We start from the raw sequence: 25,981 nt of genomic DNA on the forward strand, positions 1-25,981 counted from the left end.
CATATAATGTTCCATCATGGTTCATTTATGCAGGTGAGAACTCTGAATGATCATCCTCAGAACCATGGGGTGGGAACCAACAGCCACTATGACTTGTGGTGCAAACCAACTGGCAGAAGAGTGGTGGAAACTCTCTGGGGATGGTACTGTAACTTAGTGGTTAGTGCTTGCCTGGAAGCAGTGTCACCCTGGATTCCACATAATAACTTGTTGGCATACCAGTAGGGGAGAATGCTTTACCCATTTGCTTCTAATAAAGCCAAACAAGGAACCGATGACAGACCAAAGTAAAGACACCATCAAAGGCCAACTTGGTGAACCAATGAGTTTATTGAAGTTATTTACAGGAACACAGGTGAGAGGTTATTTGCAGAAGCAAAAGTGACTCAAAAACAGTCACATCGCCTACGCCCATCCCAGGATGGGAAGTGGCTCAAGAAAGCTAGAAACCTGAAGCACTGCAAACCTGTAGGTGGCACAAATTTGAGAATGTCTGTTCCAGGCAGCTCAGCTGGTCTGAGGTGTCTCCTTACTGCTTACATATGCATAGTGAGGGAGAGGCCTAGCATATCTGTCAGTTTCAGAGGCTCCCTAAAGCTATTGAGTTTTATTTCTGAGATAAGGAAGTTCAGGATAAAATCATTCACCTCCCCCCATCCAGAGCAGCCTGGTTCACCTCTTTTCTAACACCCTGTGTTAATAAACTCCCTCCAAGAGTGTTTTTGGTTTGTTGGTTTGTTGAACTAGCAATTTTTTATTTTTTAAAAAAAGTATCTTTTTTAATTTCACATACCAATCCCAGTTCCCACTCCCTCCCTACTCCCGTTCCTTCCCCCACCCCACCCCACATCCACTTCTCAGAGAGGGTAAGGCACATTGCTTTGAGGAAGGACCAAGGCCCTCGCTACTATAGCTAGGCTGAGCAAGATATCCATCCAAAGAGAATGGGTTCCAAAAAGCCAGTACAAGCAGTAGGGATAAATACTGGTCCCACTGCCAGTGGTCCCACAGTCTGCTCCAGCCATGCAACCAAGTCAAGATGTCTTATCTCGGAGGAAATTGCTACACAACACCAGTCAGCTCTAACTCCTCTGTGTATCATCTCACTCATGCATTCCAGGAAATTGGATGAGGTGTGTCTGCTATAAACATGGTTATCATGATAGAGAAAAAATAACTATTATTGTTACCCAAATGCCTGGAAAAAAACATTCTACCAACTGAGCTACAGCTTCAGTCCCATAAAATAACTTTTATATCACTTATAACATCCCTCTGCTCAAAACCCTTAGTGGCTTCTATCCCGGTCCAAGAAAAATCTGCCTGTGGCCTGAGCATCCTCTGTGGGCTGGCCTCCACCTATGACCTCCATCTTCTGCAGCCTTCTCTGGGTCACTGATGCTGACAGCCTTGATAATGCTGTGCTTTGCTTTGTGTACACCATGTACATATTTTGCTTTGCTCGACTCTGGCTCTGTTACCTTGACCTGACCTGACTTCTACTTGCTTTATGAGATCTCACTGTGTACCTTAGGCTGGCATCAATTTCTCTAGCCTACTGTCTTGGCCTTCCAAACGATGTGATCATATACATGCACAGCATGTTCAGCTTGATAGTGTTTCACATAGCACTGGTAAGCCAACATCAGGCTTTCCCTATCTGGAGATCTCCTACTCCTGATTGCTACAATTCTTTCTCTTCAGTCTCTCATATTACCCACATTCCTTGATCTAGCACCCCCAGAGATTCCCTTCTTTCCTTTCATAATCTTTTCCTTGTAAATGTCATACTACATAGTACACAGTTTTGTCGCCCAGGGGCAGAAGCTTCTGCTGCCCACTGTTGAATACTTACAGCTGTGTGTCTGTCATACAAGATGATAACCATAGCATATACCAAATAAAATCTAAAATATCAATATGCAATTCTACTTTGCAGTATAGTGTTAAAGTGACCCATGAAACATTTAAGGTATGTGGGAATTTTAAATGAATTTTCTGGAAGCTACAAGAAACTATTTTTCTCCCCTGTTTGTTAGCTAGGTTGAAATTTGATAACACTGACCAGAGAATCCAAAATCTGATTCAAGAAATGAAGGCAAGCCATCCACAATTGACCATTAACAGTGACCAACCGGATCCTAAGAAAAAGGAACCTTCTTTCCCTCATTTCACTTTTTGATGCCCTCTGGCATCATTACTCTCCAAAGGAGTAATGGGCCTTGAAGGTGTGGGTGAAGACCCTCTGGTCACCTTGTCTGATCTTTTGGTAGCTGGGCTAAAGGTTTTATCCTTCCTTTCACCTATGTCTCTGTATAAACCACACAAGTCACTGAAAAAAATGTTATGTGTGAAATGTTTATAATCACGGGTATATTGAGAAATAAAGATGAAAGCATTCATGAATAGCTGTGTTTACTAATGGGTTCCCACAAAACTGAAGAGATCTTAGGTTATAATATGACACTATTCCCAGGTATATGCAAGATATACACCCCATATAGGGAACCAAAAACAGGCCGAAGTATGAATACCGGGAAAATCCAACTTGGTGAGCCAATGAGCTTTGTCGGGGTTACTTGCATCACCAAAGTTCACCCCAGAATGGGTGTTGCTCAAGAAAACTGACAACCTGGAGCATGCTACACAACTTGCAGATAGTTCAACAGGTTGGAGACTCTCAGCCAGGCCGCTGGTCTGGTCTGGCCTGGTCTGAATACCACTTAGCAGCTTTACTACTTATGCATGCTTGGGGAGGAAGGGCCCTAGTATACCTGGTCAGTTTCAGGGCCTTTCTGAAGCACTGAGTTGCTTACTTTCTGAGCTTAAGGATCTGCCACACAGGGCAGAATGTTTCACCTCCTTTAGAACACCCTGCACCTTAAAGAGCTTCCCTCCAAGATGGAAGGGTTTTTATCTCAGAAGAAATTGCTAGACAACAGTAGGGGAGAATGCAGAGGCAATTGTTTGATAGCACCTATTTCTATAGACCTGCCAGTGTATGCTGGGTTCTGGTTTTATGCTTTAGTGTGCAGCTGTGGGACCAAGCCAAGGCCTTGCACAGCTAACTAGGTGTAGGGAGTAGAGGAGTCCCTGAGAGAGTAAAGGCCTGACTGAATGTGTATTATTGACCTAAGCATGGCCATGTCCAGGGCTCCAATACCTCAACCCCACAGCATTGGCCAAGGCTTGCCCGGGTTAGGTGCAAGAAGGATGGCCAAATTTTCCTATAGAATCCAAGTGCAGTTGGGTGACAAGTGTGTGTAGAGACTAGAAGCTGCAGTTTCCTCCTCCTGGGTCTTTACTGTTATGAATCTGGGAGTGCTCACAGAATAAATTTTCATACAAGGCTTTTTATTTAGATACTGGTACCTGGACTGATTGATGCCCCTGAGAGTGCTCTAAAAATGTAGGCTTAAATCCTATCAGCCCCGGCCTTGGGCAAAATCCACAAGATTACAAGTATTCTGCAGAGTAAGCAAGCTTGATTACAAAAACAAAAATAGCAGTTGAAGAAAGAGGGTAAGGATCATATGAGCAAGCAGGGATCAAGATCATGATGGGGCAAACCACAGAGACAACTGATCCAAGCTAGTGGGAGTGCACAGACTCTGTATGGACTGACAGCTGGAGAACCTGCATGGGACCAAACCAAGCCCTCTGAATGTGGGTGACAGTTATGTGTCTCGATCCATTGGGGTGGCCCTGACAGTGGGACCAGGACTTATCCAGGGTACATGAACTGACTTTTTAGAGCCCATTTCTTTTGGTGAAATACCTTGATCAGCCTTAATATAGTGGGGAGGGGCTTGGACCTGCCTCAATTTAATATTAATACACCAGATTTTGTTGATTCTCCAAGTGAGACTTTAAACCCCTGAGGAGTAGATGGGGGTGGGATGAGGGAGGTAGGGGCAGGAAAAGGGAGGGAAGGGGAACTGGGGCTGGTATGTAAAATGAAAAAACAATTTAAATAAATAAATAAAAGAAAAACTTAGAGGACAACATGACCACTTAGCTAAATAACAATAGCAGGTTACACTCTAGGACCTCCCCAACCATACATAAGCTTTGTTTTGAGCAGAGTCCTTTTCATGCTTATGTGTGTTTGTCTTTATGTGTGCATGTACACATGTAGCAGGTACCTGTGGAGGCAAGAATCGGGTCCTGAAGCTGGAGTTACAGGTCGTTGTGAGCCACTTGAACTGGATGCTATGAGTCAAACTCACATCCTCTTCAAAAGCAGCAGGTTCTCTTAGCTCAGACCTCTCTGCAGCCCTTTAGTCAGGGTCTTTCAACTTTCTAGGTGATATATTTCCTGTGTGTTACACTCTCAGACCCATATTATCTACAATCACAATCAATGCTGAAACATGGCACGAGGGCTCCCTATCATCTACATGAATGTTTGTGCATGTTTGTGAGCAAGCAAAGCAGCACTTGTTCTCATGGCATTGGTTTAGCTGGATCGCCAGCTTCTGCCCATTACTGACTTATGAGAACATAGTCTCAACCCTACTGCTGAAACTGTGCATATATATATATTTGATCTGTTCACATTGTTAACCAGGAAGGAAGTTCTTTCTGTGAGTACTTTGGTAAGGCATATAGCAAGATCACCCTTCCATAATGCTTTGTTTTGAGCAGAGTCCTTTGAGCACTTCAGCAATTCAGTAGCCTTGTAGTATATCCATGTTTGCATCTCACAGGGACGTGGTGAGATTGAGTGGTAAGGGGTTTCCTGGATGAAATAACCACACCATTCTCATTAACATTGAACCTCATTCAAAGGTTCATATCAGTGAAGTCGTATTTCCCAATCCTCAGCTGTCCTTAAAGAGCAGGTCGTTAATGAGAGAGTCCATGGGTGCTCTCCTGGACCAAGTTCAGCCTCAATTCTAGAAGAAAAACCCCAGTGAGGTACAGTAGTTTTTCACATACCCCATAACAAGACCACATCTCAGGCCCCTAAAGAAAGACAGTATTCCTCTCTCATCCAGAGTCCTGACCGGGAATTCTAGGCACTCCCTAAGTCCCTCTACTTATCAAGACATGACAATGCGACAACGTGACTATAGTGGCATTCTGCCACCTACTATACGCATGGCTGCTCTTGCACAAGGGGACATAAGAAGCAAGTAAGAAGGCAGGAAGTGAGATCAGAAGACAGGAAGTGAAGTCAAGAAGAGAAAATGGTTGCAGGTGGGACTGGAGAGATAGCTCAGCAGTTAAGAGCATTATCTGCTCTTCCATAGGATCAGAGTTCGGTTTTAAGCCTGCATTGGGCAACTTATAATCACTTGTAACTCCAGCTCTAGAGGAGTTGCATAATTAAAAAATAAAAACCTAAAAATTGCAGTGTAAGTGGATCCTCTTCCTCATTGCACTTGATGGCAACCATCAGATATGATAGTTGCGTAACTAGAAAAAGCTTCAACATCCTCATCTCCCACCTGCCACCATCTAAATATCATAGGTCACTTCTGAAGGTACAGTGGCCCACCCAAGCCTGTGGCTCTGGAGGGACTTGCCTTTCTCCCAATCCCTCTGTCTTGATAAAAAAAAAAATTAGATTATATTCCTAAAGCTAACCAGCACAGTCCATTCCCTTATTTGGCCACTTCCTCCTCCTGAGGCTCACCACCAAAGTCCAGCAATCAAAATCCCACTTTGGCTCACTTAATAAACATGTCCAATTAAATACCTCATCCTAACATAGAATTTCACCTTATACCTCTAAAAACCACCATTTGCTGATGACCATGTCTGTCTCCTCTCTATCGAGAGGCAGTCATTTATCCCAGGGAAACAGATACCCCTTCCCCCTCTCTTTTCTTCCCCTTTCTTTTTGTCCTCTGTCTCCTGTCTTTGTCTCTTATTCCCTGCCATTTGTCCCTCTGGGGCAAATAAATCTCCTTTGGGCTGAGAACTTAGTCTTGGGATGTCCTGAGGAGTTTTGAACTCCTCTTCACTTTCTTTACTGATTCTTTTATTTGTGGAGATGGGGGTCCCCAGACTGAAAGGCTGAATTACTGTGTTGTAGTTTGGTAACTTGACTATCAATCTCTAAATGCCTGAGCATCAGTGATTCCACTCAAGATTACCTATAGTTTGTTGTATTGTAATATTTGTAATAACTTATTATCATAACAGTTATTTGGATACTTTGAAGTTGGCATATAATCTTTTTTAAGTACAAGTGGGTGTGTGATGTAAAAACAAGCATGTGCATTAGAATTCTTCTCCATTGAAAAGTCCTTGCCCTTGAGAAAAATAATATTAGGATTTTTGTCTGTCCTAGAAAGAGGGTTAGAAAGATGGCTGAGCACTTAAGAGCAAGTGCTGCTCCTCCAAAAGACCCAAGTTCAGTTCCCAACACAGACATCAGGTAGCTCACAACTGCATGAACATTAGCTCCAGAGTGTCTTACTCCCTCTTCAGGACTCTGTGGACACTGCACTCATGTGCACAGACTCACAAAGAGACACACTTGATTTTCTTAAGTGTTTAAGTACATATTTTATTAAAACATCAGAATCAGCTAAGAAAGAACTTTGCCAGACCATATTCAGGAAGATTTTTTCCAAGACCCCTAAAATAATTTTTTTCATTTTTAACTTCTTTATTGACTCTTTGGAAATTTCACATCATGAACCCCAATTCTGTTCACTTCCCAGTTCCCCTTTATCCTCCCATCATCCCCGCCATGCCCCCTACCAAAGGAAACAAATCAAAGTAAGCAATCAAGTGAACAAAAGCAAAACAAAAACAAAACAAAACCACACCAACAGAAAAACCTCTTTGCTTTTCCTTCCTGCTTCTCCAACACCTCTTCATTCCTCCTGGTAGCAATGGAGGTTTCAGTGTGCCATACTGTATACCTCTTTGTCCCATCAGTTTTTACTGGCAAATGGTTATTACAATGAGTCACTGGTCAGGTTCAAGGCCTCTGGTTTCTGGTACACTGTTGTTACCCAGTTCCTGCAGTCATTAAGTCCCAAAGAAATCAAACAGAGGTCTACATTAACTATAAACTGATTGGCTCATTAGCTCAGGCTTCTTATAAACTCTTATAACTTATATTAGCCCATTATTCTTGTTTATGCTAGCCACATGGCTTGGTACCTTTTTCAGCGAGGCAGTCACATCTTGCTTCTTCTGTGGTGGGCTCACAACAGCACACCAAGCTTTCCTCTTCCCAGAATTCTCATTGACCCACCTATACCTCCTGTCTGGTTGTCCTACCTTTACTTCCTGCCTGGCTACTGACCAATCAGCATTTATTTAAAATATAATTGACCAATACATTTGTCCCACAACAGTACACCATCATCACTGGGTCCTCATGGGAACTCCTCTGGGATATCCTGTGACAGCCATGAGTCTTAGAGATCTTGTGGATATTGTTCCACAAAAACAGTCAATTCCTTCACCAGGTTCAGCAGGTACTAGGTACTAGATGGTGTAGATGATAAGGTGGGTCAACCCACAGCTCAGCTGTGGACTTGGATGGTAGCCAACATGGTCAATCTAGATCCTGGGGAAAACCTGCCTTAGGAGAGGGGTTAAAGACAGCTCCCCTATGTACATGCCCTCAAGGTTGGTTCATCCTTGCTGTGCTGATGGGTGGGGCCATCTCTCCAACATGCAGGGACACTCTTGCTGTAGTGTCCAGTGAGAGGCAAGTCCAGATTTCCCAGGGCCTACAAGGGGCAGAGCCAGGTCAACATGGCCCTCTGATTTCATCTTGCATGGTTCCTAAGACATCCTGAGGTGACACAGGCCACAGACACCCACACAGACCCCATCTGTAGATGAACCACGAACCCAGACATGGCCTTCAGAAGCTGCTTGAGCCAGGTCAACTTCCTGCCTCTAGGTGGAGGGACTGGCTACTCAGGTGGGAATGACTGAAGCCCTAATCTTGGGCGTCTATGAGACACAACACTTGATTTTAAAACAAATCTTTTTTCAAAACCCTTTTAGAAGCTAATTTTTAAGGATTTTTCTGTCGTTAATTCTCCTTAATAACAGAATAAACCCCATAAAAGATGTGTTCTCATCAATTTATCTTATTATAAATATATAGATCAACCTACTTTAACAATTCTAGGGCAGAAAGCCATAACTCAGTGGTAGAATATGTGCCTAACATGTGGGAAGTCTCAAGTTTCAACTAAAATACCACAAAATAAATATGCAAACAAGCCCAAAAGTTTTCCATATATATTTGTGTATATGGATAGATAGATAGATAGATAGATAGATATCCATTAATAACTAGCCAGACACCCTTTCCATTGTCCCTAAGAGACACATACTATAATCTGAAGACTGAAAATACAAACAAAATAAAAGTTTCAGTTTACAGGAAGGTACCAGCTGGATGTCAGGACTTGATGACAGCCAAGTGGTAAACATTTCCAATATAACCCCACATATCCTAAGAGAGATGACCCCACGGGTAACAAAGAGAAAGATTTTTCTTTTAATATTTTTGGGTGTATAAGACATATAATATAAATTATTCTTTTTCTAAATCAACATTTGACAAACATAAAGAAAAAATTCATATTTTATGAGGTATACATATGTATATTTAATAGTATATCTCTTATGTTGACAACATTTAAAATCATTCTGTGCTCTTTCAATGCACAGTACATTACGGTTGTCTGAGGTCACAAGACTGCATCTGTTTCAGAGACAGGGACTTATATTAGTGCAAGCTGGTCTTGAACTCAAGGAAAGTACTGGGATTATAGACGCTTCCTACTTTGCTCAGCTGCCTTACTGGATTTTTTAAGTGAAACATTTCATGGGTCTTAGCACACTGACAATGTGGAGAAACCATCACCTCTAATTCCAAAACAATCACACTAAAAATTTATTGTCCTAAACTCATCAAGTAGTAATCCCAGCATTCCCTTCCACTACCCTTCTCAGCTTCCAGAAATAATTATTTCCAGTCTCTCTGGATTTAACTCTTCTGGCCTTTCAGATAAGGTTAGGACTCTTTCTAATATGAAGAAAACCATAGACGTGGTTTATTTTGTTGATGTTGTTGTTGTTGGAGGGAGTGTCTCCTGATGTGTGGTTTTGCTTTATATGGTTTCCATCCCATGCGATCAACCTTAGGTTGAAAATATTAAGTGGAGAAATTCTAAAAATAAGCAAATTATACTATTTAAATTGTGTGTAGCAGGATAAACTCTCATGACATCCTGCACCATCACATTCCAGGACATGAATCAACCTTTTGGAGGTGTATTCACTGCCTGCCTGCTCATGAGGATGTTATAGCCATCTTGTTTAACAGATCAACTGTCACAGAGATCCTGATCAGACACCTCTTATTTAATGGTTTCAGAATGTAGTAATATATTGTAGGAAAAACATGATGTGTACAGGATTTGGTACTTTTAGGTATCCATTTAGAGTCTTGAAATATATCTGCTATAAACAAAAGGAAATCATATAGATTATTATATATTAATGAAAAGTAACACGCTAGCCTACTTTCTGGAGAACAGGTTTCCATTCTAAAACGTAAAAGATTTATCCAACTGTGGCTTAAGATGAGATTAGGGCAAAGGCTAAATCTATTGACTACCATAGAAGAACACAGACTACCGGAGAACACTGGATATATAAAGGATGGAACAGGTCAGTTGTATAAGATAGATAAATCAATCTAGAATCCATGTTAGATAAGGTTGAAGAAATGCCATTACAGAAGTCTATTATGAGGTCTACAATGTGCAAGATATAAAAAAGATAGACCTTCCCTAAATTTTCCCATAACATAACAAATTCTTAGAGCAAAGAAGACATTGGCTCCACTGTTTTATTGAACACCTAGAAGGTGTATGGCCCTCCATCCTACCTTGTTAACTGAGTCATTCTCCATACACATTCTTTATAAAACCTACCCATTTTTGTTTATATCCGTGTCTGAGGTTCTAATGGTGGTGCCCATGGTTATGATCATCTGATCAACCTCTATCCTACAAGTCATGTTATTTCTAGGCCAGTGGGAGGGGTGGGAGTGGTCTTTGCACAGCTCTGATTCTGGGTGGTGGACGTTTCTTCCGACTGTGCCAATCCTCCGCCAGAAGCCCCATTAGGAATATTATAATCATGGCACCAAGGCATATCCGGACCAGATTCCCGTTGGCATAGTGCTGGTGGGAAAACCCTAAACAAAAGAGGAAAGATGAAAATAACGCTAAAAAGGTTCTTCTCCAGGCCCCACTCCATATCCCTGATTGAGATTCTATTATCTTCTATCAGCTATGATGTTCATCACATTCCCATAGGGTCCTTCCATCCCCCATCAAGAGTCAGAACTGAAGAAGCCCAGTTCTCTATCAAGTGATGTTCTCATCAGTCCCTTCCTAGACTCCCAGTATGATCCCTCCTCAGACAATCAACACCTGGTTATATTGATGGCTTATAAGAGAAGAAAACTGTAAGCGAATAAGGGAGAGTGGAAATGTCCTTACTTGACTACTGGGAAATGTTCACCCTTCCCATTTAACCTTCTTGATCATTTCTGAGTTCTATATGCTAATATTCTAATTCCCTTGTTTTATGCACCAGGTCCCGAGATAACAGATCTACATATTCCATGTACAGGGAAAATCTCTGAATGAAGAGATGGGATACAAGTGAAGTGGGTATAGACAGGACCATTTACCAAATAAAGGACTTCACCCCTCTGGAGAGACAGTGATATTCATAGACTTCTTTAAGAATGAAGAAAGGGCCGAGTGTAAAGAAGTGGAAGCATTGCCGCTGTTGGATATAAACATGTGTTCTCATGTGCTTGTGAGGCAAAAGTCCATGACATTTAACAAGAACAAAAACCATAGAGTCAGGCTACCCAGATTTGACTTCCCTGTACAGCACTTATTATATAAGGAACCTCTAAAAAGTATCTCAACATCTGTGAGTCGATTTTATCATCTATCAAGTGGAATTGATACTATAATACAATGGGTCGACTTATACATAATAGCACAGATTCAGCATTGCTAATCTGGAAATCCAAAATATGAAATACTACAAAATTTGACATTTACAAGCACTGACATGATGCCACAAGTGAAGAAAATCCACACCTAATCTTCATAGGACAGATTGCAATCAAAACCCGGAGGAATTGGAGAGACAAAAGAGCATGATCATAACATACTGTATGTACAATTTTTAAATAAAAAAAGAAGTATTATGTAAAATTGCCTTTAGGCTATATATAATGTGTATATAAAACATAATGTGGGCCTGGTGTGGTAGTGCCCATCTTTAATCCCAGCTCTTGGGAAGCAGAGGCCTATAAATCTTTGTGAATCTGGGGCCACCCTGGTCCACATAGCAACTTTGAAGCCAGTCAGGGTTACATAGTGGGACTCTGCCACAAAAAAAAAAAAAAACATATATGGGGGTCAGAAAGATAACTCAGCTGGTTAAGTGCTTTGCCTAGCACACATTAAGCCCTGAGTTTCATAAGCAGTACCACATAAACGGAGCATAATGGCACATGTCTTCACTCCCAGGACTCAAGGGGTGGAAGCAAGAGAAACAGAAGTTGAAGGTCATCCTCTGCCAGATAGTGGCCTTAAGGTCAGACTAGCTATGTAAAATTCTGACTCAGAGAAAAATGTCTATAGATTCTGCTGTTGGGAAACAAAAACCCATCCTCATGCTCCTTTTGCATTAAGCTTTAAATGCCTACTTACCAGCTGTAGATACCTTGGTTGAGGGTAAGATAGAAGATCTCCTGGGGGATTCTAAGAGTTATAAGCAGAAATATTATAAGGAAATAGAGTAATAACAGTTCATCCCAAGTGGCTCCACTCTCCAGACCCCTTCTGAGATAATTGAGTTCTCTAAAGTTCTCTCATCTGACACGCATTGCCCAACTACTGAGATTAATCAATTCAAACAGCCATGGTTAGTACCCAAAGACTTCATAGAATTGGACCATATCTCAACAGACAGGCATTTAACTTGTTTCCACTTTGGGGCTGGTATGAATGATGCTATTAGAAGCATTCAAGCGTAAGAGTTTGTGTAAACATAAGTGAAATTGTTTGAATGATAAATGTCCCTCCACAGATTCATATATTTGAATGTCTGTTCCCCATTTGAAGAAACTGGGAAAGTTTAACAGGTATGGACGGCCTCATGGCTGGAGGTATGTCACTTGGGGTGGGCTTTAAGGTTTCAAAAGCCCACACCAGTTTTCATCTCTCTCTCTCTCTCTCTCTCTCTCTCTCTCTCTCTCTCTCTCTCTCTCTCTCTCTCTCTCTCTCTCTCCCCCTCCCTGTCTTCCATATACTTGTAGATCAAAATGCAAACTCTCAGGTACAGCTGCAGAGCCATGCCTGCCTATCTGTTGTCATAGACTCACTCACCCCTTGAAACTGTAAGGCCAAGTAAACTCTTTTCTTCTATAAGTTACCTTGGTCATACTGTCTTATCATGGCAATTAAAAAAGTAACTAAAACAATAAGTTTTCAAATTTTTTAGTACCACTCTAAGAATTTCAGAATCACTGGGTCACGGGGATAATTCTGTTTAACTTCTGAGAGACTATAAGACTAATTTTCAAATTATATACATTATTTGACAGCCCCCAATATTGTAGAAGTGTCTAAATCTTTCCAACACGTGTCTTGATTGTTTATCTGGTATGTTTGTTGGTTGATTGACTAGTTGTTTGATTGGTTGGTTGGTTGGTTGGTTGGTTGTTGACTGTTTAGCTTGTTGGTTGATTGGTTGATTGGCTAGTTAGTTTGTGTTTGTATAGTTATAACCATCTTAGTGGGCACATGGAATGTGAATTGTATCTCTGTTTTACACAGGTGTCATAAGAGACCAGTTATTAACCTCTTGTTCAGGATGCTCCTTCTATCCTAAGTCCATTATCTGTACATGAGATTGCCTATTGATTTAACAAAAATGTTTCCTGAACCTATTAAGCCTGTGAGTATAAAACTCTTGAGGATGGGGACTACATTTGAGGGCACCTTCATTATAGAACTTCTTTCCCCAGATACCAGAAACTACTGAACTCACCTGTTGTGGGAGATGGTACCTCTGTGGGTACCTGACTGGGAGTGGCAGAGGGTCCTGAGAAATCAGAAAAGAAGAGAAGTCAGTACCCTGTAAGTTTGTTAACTGTGAATTCTGAACAAACAATGAGACATTTCTGTGACTTGATTTTTCTCATGTAGCAAATAAGTATGAAGAAGCTCCCACTGCTGACTGATTGAAAAGCATGCTTGGCCTGTTCCCCTGGTACATTGTACAGTTGCTTTCTTACCTTTGTCTTCCATGGACCCTTGTCACCTATCCCCTCACTTGTCATTTGTCATTTGACTGGCACTTGTCCCCAGGAATTATATGTGGAGACATGAACCATGGGTAAAGTTTTAGAAATGTATTAGGAATCACAGGTGAGAAGGAGTATGTAATGAGAGAGGAGGTAAATACTTAAAACAGTATACAGTATTCTGATTATTAGAACAGCATAAGATAGTCCTTTTCCTTTTATTTATTCACTCATTCATACATTTTTTTATACTTGGAAGTGAACCTGGGTGCCTTGTGCAAGCTGAGTATGTGCCCTAGCAGAGATACATTCTGTTCATTATTTTAAATCATATTTATGATCTATAACTATTCAGGATTTCAGTTCTTTAATAATGCTTTCTTGTCTTTATTCTATTGAAAAATCAAAACTGAAAAGTCAAAATGTAGACTGAAGGTGCAATGCAGTTGGAATAGCTTTCTTATGCACAAAGCCCTGTGCTCCATCCCCAGCAACACATAAACCAAACATAGTAGCTGAAGCCTGTAACTCAGTACTCAGAAGTTCAAGGTTATCCTCCACTACATAGTAAGTTCAAACCAGTCTGGGATACATCAGGTCATGAGTTTAAAACATAAAATTTTTAAAGGAGAAAAAATAAAGTACTATAAAAATAAAGCAAAAGTAAAAACTCAGCAATTTATGAGTGTAAAATAATTCTTGCTATGTTGTTACATGTTCAGTGATTTCTTATTTAGTTTTTTGAGAATTTCATACATAGGTTCTATGTTTATATCATTTCCACCACCCCACACTTTCCTCTCTCCAGCTCACCTCATGTCTCCCCTACTCCATCTCAAATTCATGACCTCTTCTTCATTACTGTGTGTATATAACATATAACCTAATGGTACCTTTAATGTTGCTCATATGTACATATGTACATATGTGTTTAGGGCTGTCCACTTGATATTGAATAACCTATCATGAGGTTTGTCCCCAGAGAAGACAAATTCTCCCTCTCTTAGGAGCCACTGATTACCTATAACTCGTCATCTAGTGGGGGGCCCTTGTGAGATTTCTCTCAATTGGCAACGTCAGCTGGAGCTGCCATTATGCTTGTTTTGTTTGGGCATATTGTCGAAATTTCATTGGTGCAGCTTCCATATCATGTCTAGAAGACCCTATGTCATATGAATCACCCTGATAATCTGTCTCATAATCTTTGATATATTTATATCTCTTTTTCTTCGTGAACTAATCATTTTAACTCAGACTTATTATTTCCAGACAATAAAATTGCTAAAGAAGAAAATCCAATGATTAGTTCTGGTTTGGAGAATCAAAGAGGAAAAACCTTCAGGTTTTACTTATACTATTATATTTTTAAAATAAGTGTATGATACCTCTTGTCTATCAACTTATTTAGATTGAGAGATACCTAAGAAACTAGGAACACACACCTATAGGTGTGTCTATAAGAATATTTCCAGAGACTATTACATCAAAAAGCAGCCTATAACTGGAGGTTTCTCTCCCACCTGCCAGTTCCTGAGGCTTAATATTAATTACAAACTATTAGGCCTATTAGTTCAGACTTGTTATTAACTAGCTCTTACAACTTAAATTAACCCATAATTTTTATCTATGTTTGGCCACATGGTTGGTGGCTTGCTACCTTATATTTTACATGTCGTGCTTTCTCAGAGGCTGGTGTCTCTCAGACACCGCCCTTCTTCTCACTGCCTCTCTGCTTGGATTTTCTACCTGGCTCTGTCCTGTCTTGCCATAGGCCAAAGCAGCTTTATTTATCAACCAACGAAAGTAAAAGATATTCACAGCATACAGAGGGGTATCCCACATCAAGATCCAACACAACCAATGGATTAACCCACCAATGGATTCAAATTCTGAATGTGCTATTGGGTAGTGGGAGAATGTGAAGTCAGTCACTGAGGGTGTATGTCTTTGGAGAGTATAGCTTGACTTAGTCCCTTCCTATGATCATTCTCCTTCCTGGCTGCCACAAGCTCAACGACCTTGCTCTACTACATCTTTCTGCCTTGAAGTTCTTCTGCCTTACCATGACCCCAGGAATATGGGTGAAGCCTCTGACACTATAAACAAAAATAAATCATTCTTCCTGTAAATTTTTCCCAGGCAACTTGACACAATGACAAAATGTAGAGAGCAGTGTGGACCCAGGGCTTTTTCAGATGCCCTGAAGAAAGGACAAAAGTAACTTAGTTCTTTGTCCTTGCTCCGGACTAGGGGCCAGAACCTTAAAAGAGTCAAAGTTCTGGTTCCTAGAAACTTGGCCTTTCCCCACTGAGACAACTGGAGTTGTCAGTCATAAGGCCACTGTGTCTCGCTCTGTCATGATCTTGAGACACTGTGTTCCCTTTGTGTAACAGTGCTTGGTCAGCCCCATGCTGACTTTCATCTCATTGCATGATAGCTTCTGCTCTCTCTGTCCCATTTCTCCCCTGACAATACTATCCAAGTGGGCTTCCTAAAAGGTTTGCTTGGCATAAGTCACAGCATGTGCAAGACTTCCAGTCCCAAACTTTGTCTTCTCTATCTTCAGTCCTCTCTCTCAGGATTTTGTCACCGAAGAGTGACCCACTAGTCCAAATCAATTTAAGGCTAACAGACCCAAAGTGCTTCCAAAAAATAAGCAAAAGGGATTTTGCCACGAAAATTTCAGCAATACATTTCATTGTATTTAATTTGATTCTTTTATATACCACAGACCTTTGTAACTTTTTGTTGTCCTTAACTGTTTCTTTATTATACTACATTATGTAAGGCTATTTTGTGTATTTATATGAAAATGCATATGTATGTATATATGTATGTATATAATGTACTTTGAACAGATTTTCCCTGCCCTGCTTCCCTCCACTTTCTCATCCCTCCCATTAGTCCCCTTGCTTCTCCTAGATTAGTGGTTCTCAAACTTCCTAACGCTGTTACCTTTTAATACAGTTCCTCAAGTTGTGGTGACCCCCAACCATTATTTTCAGGGCTACTTCATAACTGTAATTTTGCTACTGTTCTGAATTGTAATGTAAATATGTAGGTTGTATGATGGTCTTAGCAACCCTTGTGGAAGAGTCATTCAACCTCCATAAGGAATCATGACCCACAGGTTGAGAACCACTGCCCTAGATAGTTTTGCTTCAGCTTTCCTGTTGTACATAGAAATAAGATTTTTTTTATGTCAAAGTATCTTTATTTGCAAATGATATAATAGCACACATACATGACCCTAATATTCCACCATATAACTGCTACAACTGATAAATATTTTCAGCAATGTGGCTGAATACAAGAGTAACTTAAAAAATCAGTAGCTTTCTTATATACAAATGTCAAATTGTCTGAGGAAGAAATCAGGGAAACAATACCTTTCACAAAGGCCTCATATGCATATGATCCTCCAATCAATAGTTCCTCATCCTCTCTCCCATCACCCCAGGATGGGCAGGTTTATGAGTGTGAGCAGTTGAGCTGTATTGAGTACTGGCTCACTGTGAGCATATGACCACACACACTATATATACCATAGCTGCAGATAACTGTCACTTTCAGTAACAAGTAAGCAGAGATTCAGTGACTCTAACATTCTGAAGATATGGTCAGGCTTAAGTAAGTATATCCTAGTACAATTTCATAGGGTACACTGGTGGAGATTTACACATCTAAAGCTGTCCACAGACTCCTACCAGACTAGGAAACCATACCTTATGTATCTATATAAAATCTATGACTCACAAATGAGAGAAAACAAGTGACATTTGTCTTAATGGCTAAAAAAATATCCCTTTGTTTAAGAATTACATTTAATATCTTTATTCATCCCTCTGTTGATGGCCATGTAAGTTGGTTGCATAACTTCACTGTTGCAAACAGGGTTACAATTAAGCAATGGTTTACAAGTGTCTCTGTGATACATGTTTAGCTGAGTTATACATGTTTAATTGCTAAGGGAGCTCCATATTGGTTTCCATAAGTGATTGGACTATTTTTCCATTCCCAGTGACCATTGATAACAGTCCACTTTTGTCCACCTTCTCATCAGGATTTGTTGTTTGTTTTATTGATGACCACCATTTTGATTGGGGTGAGCTGGAATCTCACAAATCTTAATGTGCACTTCTCCTGTGCTAGTGATGTGAAGCACTTTTTCATGTTTATTAATACTTAATCACTTGAGAGGCGAAATTTTTTTTTCTGTATACTTTCCTCTGGTCGGTTATATGCCTTACCTGATGCAACTGTAACTGCAATAATTGACAGCTTTATTTTATAACGGTGAGACCTTTCACAGACTTGAGACCTTTACAATGCTAAGGCAATAAATTTACATTACAGTGAGCCAGCGAGAGTCTGTTGTGATTTGTTACAGCAGCTATAGGACACTCATACACCTCCAAAGCTGACTGGAGCTGGAGGCTCTCGTTGGCCAAACCTCTGACTCCCTCAAAATTTCCACAAGGGTTTACAAATACTAGAGAAAAGAATCTTGGATCTGGACCCACTTACCTGTAACCACAAGCACCAGGGGGTCACTGGGGGCTGACCACAGGTATGGAGATGAGCTGGAAAAGCTGTAACACCGGTAAGTCCCACTGTGAGCAGCAGTCACTTTGATGATGGGGAAATTAGCCTGGTACCATCTCTCATGTTTCTTATAAAGCCCAGTATCCTGGTCTTTGTGTAGAGCAAATTGATCAAAACCATGTTTAGTCCGGCACTTCAGAGTCACGTTCCTGCCTGGAGGAACTGCTGAGCTCGGAGAAGCTGAGAGGGTGGGCTTGCCATAAACGCCTGGAAAGAGAGAAAACTATGTTAAAGACAGGAAGCACGCAGTGGAGATGACTCTGTAGGTGCTTAAAACTCTGCAAATACAAGAGCTGGGCCCAGTGCTTAGCTGAGGATCTCTGCACCTGCTTCCATTAGTTACTGGATGAAGATTCTATGATGACAATTGGGTTAGTTCTCAGTCTGATTACAGGGGAAGAGCAGTTAAGGCATCCTCTCTTGGGCAGTTTGCAGGGCCACTGGCAATGGAACCAGTATCTATCCCTAGTGCACGAACTGGCTTTTTGGAGCCCATTCCCTTTGGAGGAATGGCTTGCTCAGCCTAGATTCCGGGGTGGGGCCAGCTTCATTCTGCCTCAAGTGATGTGACAGACTTTGTTGGTTCCCCATGGGATGCCTCACCCTCTCTGAGGAGAAGATGGGGAATGGGAAAAGGGAAGGGGAGCAGGAGGAGGAGAGGGAGAGGGAACTGGAATTGGTATGTAAAATAAAAAAATTATTTTAAAAATAAAATTTAACAAACTCTGAGAATACATGACAATCTAGATCAGGCCTACACAGAAGACTTAATGTACATGCCTTCTAAGACTCAAGAAACACTGAGGAAGAGGGAGCAGGAAAACATTAAAAGCATGGAGAAGATTTATAAAATATGATCTCACAGCAGCTATGAACACCTATACAAGATCAAGCCAGTATTTTAATATTGGAAGGGAGAGGGCCTCCCTAACTGAGGAGTTGCCAGCAGCTGACAGCTGTTGGGAGAAGGAAAATCTTTTCCAGGGATGTCCCCATACCCATGAAAAGATAGGCAGCTCTAACTAGACTTAGTGAGTTTTATTTTAAGGGGAAAACATGAAGTTGGGAAGGGATGTGTTAGGAGAAATGGCATAGAGTTGGAGGTGTGGCGTAGGCGATGGGCATGATTTATAGTTCATTGTTTGCAGGCATGAAATTATCCAAGAATGATTTTTTTAATTTCTAGCATCACATTAAAATATAACTTGTCTTGATTGATGACTATTCTGGAGACACCACCCCTATATTCAGTAAACAAAACAAAGACTAGTTTGTCTCATTCTAACACTAGCACCAGAGAATTTAGGGGTTTAACATCTAGCACCCACATGCCTCACTTTCACCCCTCCAAGTCCAGAGCTGAAGCCACAAGACCAACAACACCCCATCCCTCCCTCCAGTTACCTGTAGCTATTAGCTCAAGGTGGTCGCTTGGGGGAGACCAGTGACTCCCATTCTGATATGAGCAGCGGTAGCGTCCAGCATGGTTTATTTGCATGCTCTTAATGAAGAGAAAGTTTTGATCTTCATATTTCTGAGATTTCAGTTTCTCCAGGCGATATAAATCCACAACCGGAGGCCCCTGGCACCTCAGAGTGACTGACTGCTCCAGGGCCACCAGGGAACTGGGCTCAGCCCAGAGTGAAGGCTTAGGGAATGGGCCTTGGGAGGGAAGCACAGCCTCTAGGTTAGCATCAATGACCTCTTACTAGTTGAATCCTGGGGAGGCTTGGGGGTACTGGGGAGATGTACTCACCACTCTGTGCTTGCATCGCTTGCAGTACACACAGCCCTGAGGAAAAGAACCAGTGGCTAGAGACTTTCTTGAGTGGAGAGCTATGCACGTGCATTAGCTTGTATCATAATTATCTTACATTTGTGTTGATGTATGCAACCCAGGCTGGCCTCAGACTTGGTCTGTAAGAGAGGACGGTCTTGAATTTCTGATCCCACTGCCTCCATCCCGTGAGTGCTGGGATTGTATATACATACATCACCACACCTGGTTTTGTGTGGTACTGGGGATAGAACCCAGGCCTTCACCGATGCTAGGCAAGTCACTCAACTGACCTACATACCCAGATCATAATTGCTTTACTATTTCAGAAGACATTGCTGCATATCATTCAACTGGAAAAGGCTGGCTCTCGAAAACAAATCCCAGTCAGGAGAGGAATGGTGAGCATGAAGTCCCAACAGTGAGTTACTGGCATTTGATAGTTAACTAGGAGAGAGAGTTCGTTTTCTTTAAGGGTGTACCATCACCCCATAATTTGATCATGATCCAATGGAAGCCCACATACCCAAGACTATATGGGCAGCACAAATTACTTGATAGGTTTAAATTGAAAAATACACACACAAAGAAAAGTTGTGTGAATAGTGAAAAGTAGTGGATTGTGGGGGAAGTGAATGTGATCTGAACACACCACACAAAATTCTCAAGTAACTCATTCTTTGAAAGTTGAAGAAATGTTTGCGATATCACTTACGTGAAGTGTTCAGAAAAGGTAAAGCCATAGGTGCAGACCAGCGCTTATGTTGGATGATAGAAGTGGGTCTGTGTTCAATAAGTGCAGAGTTTCTTCGGGAGTGGAAAGAATGTCATGGAAGAAGACAGAAGTGCTGGCTGCACTGTATCATAATGTACTAAATGTCACTAATGATATTTAATTAATTTTAGTCGAGCATACAAAATAATGGGTTACAGTGTGGCATCTTCATACATATACTATGTTCTCTTCACTCATTCACTCCCTTCCCACAGTCCTTCCTTCAGTCCAGCCCCTCCCAGTTTCTTAATATGTAAATTCCATTGTCCTCTCTATTTCCCATATCCCTTAAGATATCTTTCTACTCTCTCATAATCCTCTCTCTGGTTTTAAAACCTACATAACAATCACACACAGACATACTCACACACACACACACACACACACACATTTAAATCTAAGTTCCCCATATGAGAGAAAACACTATATTGTAGCAATACTTTTTCATCAGACCACCAGTCCACAAATAATGGCACAGAGATTTATTATTAATTAGAAATACTTGGCCATTAGTTTAGGATTGTCCCACTAACTCTTCTAACTTAAATTAACCTGCTTTTGTTAACCTATGTTTTTTCACATGGCTTGGGTACCTCTATTCTGTTCCATATGTCCAACCTCTTCAGTGTTTCCCTGGCATCTTGCTGTCATAATCCATGAACCTCGACTCCTCCTGCTCTTCCTGTCTCTCCCAGAAAATTCCACCTATCTTCTCTGGCCTAGCTATTGGTCATTTCAACTCTTTATTACACCAATCACAGCAATGCATCTTCACACAGTGTACAAATATCCCACAACACCGTATTTGCACTCCTTTGTCTGAGTTATTTCACTTAGCATAACTATGTGTATTTTTTAAATAAAAAATTTTGAGTCAAGGAGCTGGAGAAAATGCTAAGAGGTTAAGAGCACTTGCTGCTCTTTCAAAGCAGCTAGGACTGGGTCTCAGCATCACTGTGTAGTGGCTCACTTAAGTCCAGGGGATCCAACATCCTCTCTTGGCCTCCATGAGCATCAGGCAGACACATAGTGCACATATATACATATGGATAAATATACATACATGAAAAGTAAAAAAATAAACCTTAAAATATATTTTAAGTCAAAACAAGAATTTCTCCCCACCCTGTCTAGACTCATCCCATTATTCCCCCAATACACATGTTCTTGGCTCCTTTAGCTTTTCCTTTTCATATTTTCATATCTGTAAAAATTTTAACTCTATACATACTGTAAACAAATGTTGACCTCCTTGATGAAGATGGAGATTTGGATGTCTAGATTCACAGCCACCATCTTCCAATTCTGTCTTGTAATCAGCCTACAGTATCTCACCCATGACCTCACATCTAGTAGTAAACAGATCCAAATGCTAGCAGACAAGTCTAGCAGGAAAGAAGATGCACTTGGAAACTCATAAAAGCAAAGAAAATGGAATGATGATTATAGGTGGTGGGGTAGGGACTGGGGAAGATTGTAATCAGAGGAGGAGAAATTTCAGTCAGACAGACAAATTCAAGAGCTATATTGAAAAGGGTAGTGACTACAATAACAACAATATTTCATGGAATATTATTCCACTCTAAAGAAAAATGTAATCAAAACATTTACAGGAAAATGGATGACTTAGAATGCAAGGTATGAGGCATTAAATCAATAATATATGTATATGTGTAAACAAATATATATGTGTTTACAATATAACATGAAGAATGAGAGGGAGAAAGGCTGAATATTGGGGAATGAGGAAGAACTGGATGCAGCTGATGGATATGAGTCAGGAAAGAGGATATAAAGTCTGTTGTTTTTCCAGTTCTAATTCTGTCATGGATTTTTTTGTTTTGTTTTGTTTTGTTTTGGGTGATCAATAAATGGTGTGGTGTTTAAATAAAACTGACTCCCATAAGCCCATAGAGAGAGACACTATTAAAAAGTGTGGCCTTTTTTGGAAGAAGTGTGTCACTGGGAGTGGGCTGTAAAGTTTCAGATGCTCAAGCCACACCTACTGTGGCATTCTCTTTCTGCTGCCTGAGGATCCAGATGTAGAACTCTCATGTCTGCCTGGACACCACCACGCTTCCTGCCATGACAATAATGGACTAAGTCTCTGAACTGTAAGCCTCCCCAGTTAAATGCTTTCCTTTATAAGAGTAGCCGTGGTCATGGTGTCTCTTCACAGAAATAAAACCCTAACCTAACGAAGACAAGAGCATAAAAACGTATTTGATTGTGAAAGTGTAAAATCCAATGTTGAGTTCCACAGCTTCTGTTCTGAATGTCTACACTAACTATACAGAAGTTCATTGAGTTTGTAGTCTGTGGGTCTGGTTAATTTCCGCGTGTGTGTGTGTGTGTGTGTGTGTGTGTGTGTGTGTGTGTGTGCGTGTGCGCGTGCATGTGTGCGTGTTAGGGGACTGTAACTTTTTATAATAAAATAATTTTCATACAGTGTATTTTGATCATGTTTGCCCTCCACCAATTTTTCCAAAATCCTCCTCACCTCCCTGTCCTCTCAACTTTATGTTCTGTCTTGCTTTAAAAAAAAAAAAGTCAAACAAACAAACAAACAAAAAGCAATTAGTCAAAAATAATACCAAACAAAAAGCCCACAAAGCATGGAGTTTATATTTACTCCAGAGCATGGACCTACCCTGAAATATGGAGTATGATGTTACCAGTAAACACTCCATAAGAGAAAACTGATTTTCCCTTTGTCAGTGGACATCAATTATAAATAACTTCTTGATTGGGGTGGGACTCTGCCTGGCTTGACCCTGTCAGGTCTTGTGTGTGTGTGCTGCCACATGCTCTCTGTGTATGGTTCGTTTGTTATTAATAACATATTTTATGGCTGAGAGGAAGGTTTTTGTTGTAGATGTGAGGGAGAGAGTACAGCCCAAAACATCTGGAAGCTTCCAGAGCAGGGAGAGGAAAGTAGTAGACTGAACATGACCAGTAAAATGAACTGGGCTGTGAGAAAAGAGGCTGTGTGTTGAAAGGGGCAGACCAGAGAGAGGATGAGGGAAGAGACCAAGAGATCACCAACAGGGCACAGGGCTGAAATGGAAGGGTTATATAGGGATGAGAACCTGGGAGGGAAGTTAATAAGCTGGAGAGGGTTAGGGTAGAGAGCAGGATGAGAACAGCCAAATGCCAGCGTGGACTCTGCAACAGGTATTTTCAGTGCTGAGAGATAGCAACACATAGTATTTTATTCTGAATTTTTTTAATGTTCTCATCATTTTAGAAATTAGAATATATGCGATCTTCTTGTAAGACTCCTAACAGGGGTAGCAGAGGCTGTCTCTGACTCTGTAGCCTGCTTTTGGCACCCATTCCTCCAACCAAATTGCCTCATTCAGCTTTAGTAGAAAAGGAGGAGACTAGTCTCACTGCGACTTGGTATACCATGGCTGACTGATATCCATGGGAGGTCCACCCGTATCTGAAGAGACACAGAGGAAAAGGAGTAGATGGGGGAGAGAAAGAGGAGTTGGGGGAGGAACTAGGAGGAGAAGAAGGGGAAATTTTGGTTGGGATGTAAAAACAAAATAATAAATATCCTAAAAACAAAAAATTAGCATCTATGCAATGCATATGTTAATTAGCTTCAGTTAGCTATTTTATGTGCGGACATTTATCAAAACATTTTCTTTCACTATAAATATATTTACCTTTTATGACAATGAAAAAAGAACAGAAAGGTCTCTCCTCCCACCTACAAAAGAATATAAGCATTTTAAAGTGTGGAGATAGAGATAAATTCAATTTTAAAATAAGAGTGTGGCATGAGTATAAGGAAAGAAAGACCCGTGACTGAGCAGAGTCCAGAAACAGTCACATGCATGATATTTAAATTGTTATAAAACATAGAAATTATTTTCATAAGCAGAATAAACCATCAAATTGGTCTTTCATGTTGGAAAAATAAATGTAGAGATAGCAGCAAAACTCCTTGGCTTATATTTGAATCCCTGCTATGTGACAAAGTGCTTAACCTTCTAAAGTTTTAGTTTATTTACTTATAAAGTGAGGTCAATTACTCTGTCTCATTCAGCTATGGGGCATTAATTGAGTTATATTAAAAAAAAACAAAGAGGGAAGGAGAAGGCATCACAGAATAATGTCTAACCCATAATAAGCATTGCATAAGTGTATTAAAGAGTGAGTGACAGATTGCTTGTATCCAGAGGATTCCTCTTATTCCCAAGAACTCAACAGTCCCCTGTCTACTCTACCTCTTTGAAGTTCTTCTAATAAAATAAGGAAGTAATGATGCAACCAGAAAGTACCAGCGTGGTAAAAAGTGGGCAAGAAAAACACATGCTCCACCGTGTGTCATTTGGCAAAGATTCTAATTTGCTCTGCTATCAAAGCACATACAGACAGATTAGAATTGTGAACTATCCCAAATGTTATCAAGCCCACATGGGAACAAATAAATGTGAAATAAAGAGAAAAAACAGAATGAGAAAGAAGAGGGGGAGAAAAGAAGCAAGTGAAAAAGAAAAGAGGTGTAAAGTTTTAAAAGGCAAGAAGAAAGAAAAGAAAGCTATGAAGAGGAAAGAAAAGAAGAGGGCCAATGAGGTGACTCAATAAGTAAGGATGCTTGCCACCAAAATGGATGACCTGAGCTTGATTCCCCAAGACATAACATGATGGAAGGAAATAAGACGCCCTCTGACCTCCATGGTACACAAGAACACACACACACACACCTGAATAAGCAAATAAATGATTAATGACTTTTAAGTGGATAGAGGAGGAGGAAGGGAGGAAAGAAAACAGCCCTAGTGTTGCTAGTATAAAGGTGGGAAGTGTGCCAAGGCCTGAAACACCTGTTCAAGTGTCCTGGCCAAGCCAAAGCAAATCAAAACAATTAACCCAAATGCATCACATCTCTGTTCTTCCTTCCAACAAATGGAACCTCATAGCTTCCCATTCTTGTTCCGAGATTCACCACTGATAAGATGGTTTTCATTCTTTTGTACACAGAGATGGTTTCACAGAACTTCCCAGGTAAACCCTCAGGACTCACCAAGATAGAAGAAAGCAGGTAAGACTGGAGACATGGTTCTACAGTCTGGTCCTGACCCATGTGGCCCAGCAGGGAAGTTGTAGATGCCTGAAACATAGGCACAGGATGTGATGGGGCGAAGAATTCCCTCCTTCCTGATTCTACAAGCCCTGGCTTTCCTAATTGAGAGTCATCAAGACAGGGCCATCTCCTCAGTAGAATGACTTGCACGTTAGCTCTTGAAGCCACCACTTATCTCCTCTCGCCAGCTGTATGTCAACCATCTGTCAGCCTGCAGGAACAAGATGCATGTCCTAGACTTCCATGAAATTCCTAGTAGTCACTGGGGAAAGGCTGGTCCAAACTTCATTTGTCTGACTTCATACTGTCTGGTTTAAAGGACACTCTAATTCCCCAAATTCTAGAGGGCTGGGCAGTATGACTCTCTTGGCCCAGCTTGAGCTATAC

At 40.8% G+C, this 25,981-nt stretch overlaps 1 protein-coding gene across 1 annotated transcript; it reads right to left on the reverse strand.

The window, feature by feature from the left end:
- Positions 1-9,718: 9,718 nt before the first annotated feature.
- Positions 9,719-25,568, reverse strand: Gp6 (glycoprotein VI platelet). The gene is given in 9 exon segments (XM_050133019.1): positions 9,719-10,198; positions 10,700-10,748; positions 10,928-10,929; positions 11,742-11,792; positions 13,084-13,137; positions 17,867-18,151; positions 19,349-19,606; positions 19,701-19,736; positions 25,535-25,568. Coding segments are annotated over 9 exon segments (942 nt in total). The 3' UTR covers positions 9,719-10,025.
- Positions 25,569-25,981: the final 413 nt, after the last annotated feature.

This window comes from Alexandromys fortis, unplaced genomic scaffold (genome assembly GCF_014885135.2).
Source record: "Alexandromys fortis isolate MF-2015 unplaced genomic scaffold, M_Fortis_MF-2015_v1.1 scaffold_488, whole genome shotgun sequence".
Taxonomy (NCBI): domain Eukaryota; kingdom Metazoa; phylum Chordata; class Mammalia; order Rodentia; family Cricetidae; genus Alexandromys; species Alexandromys fortis.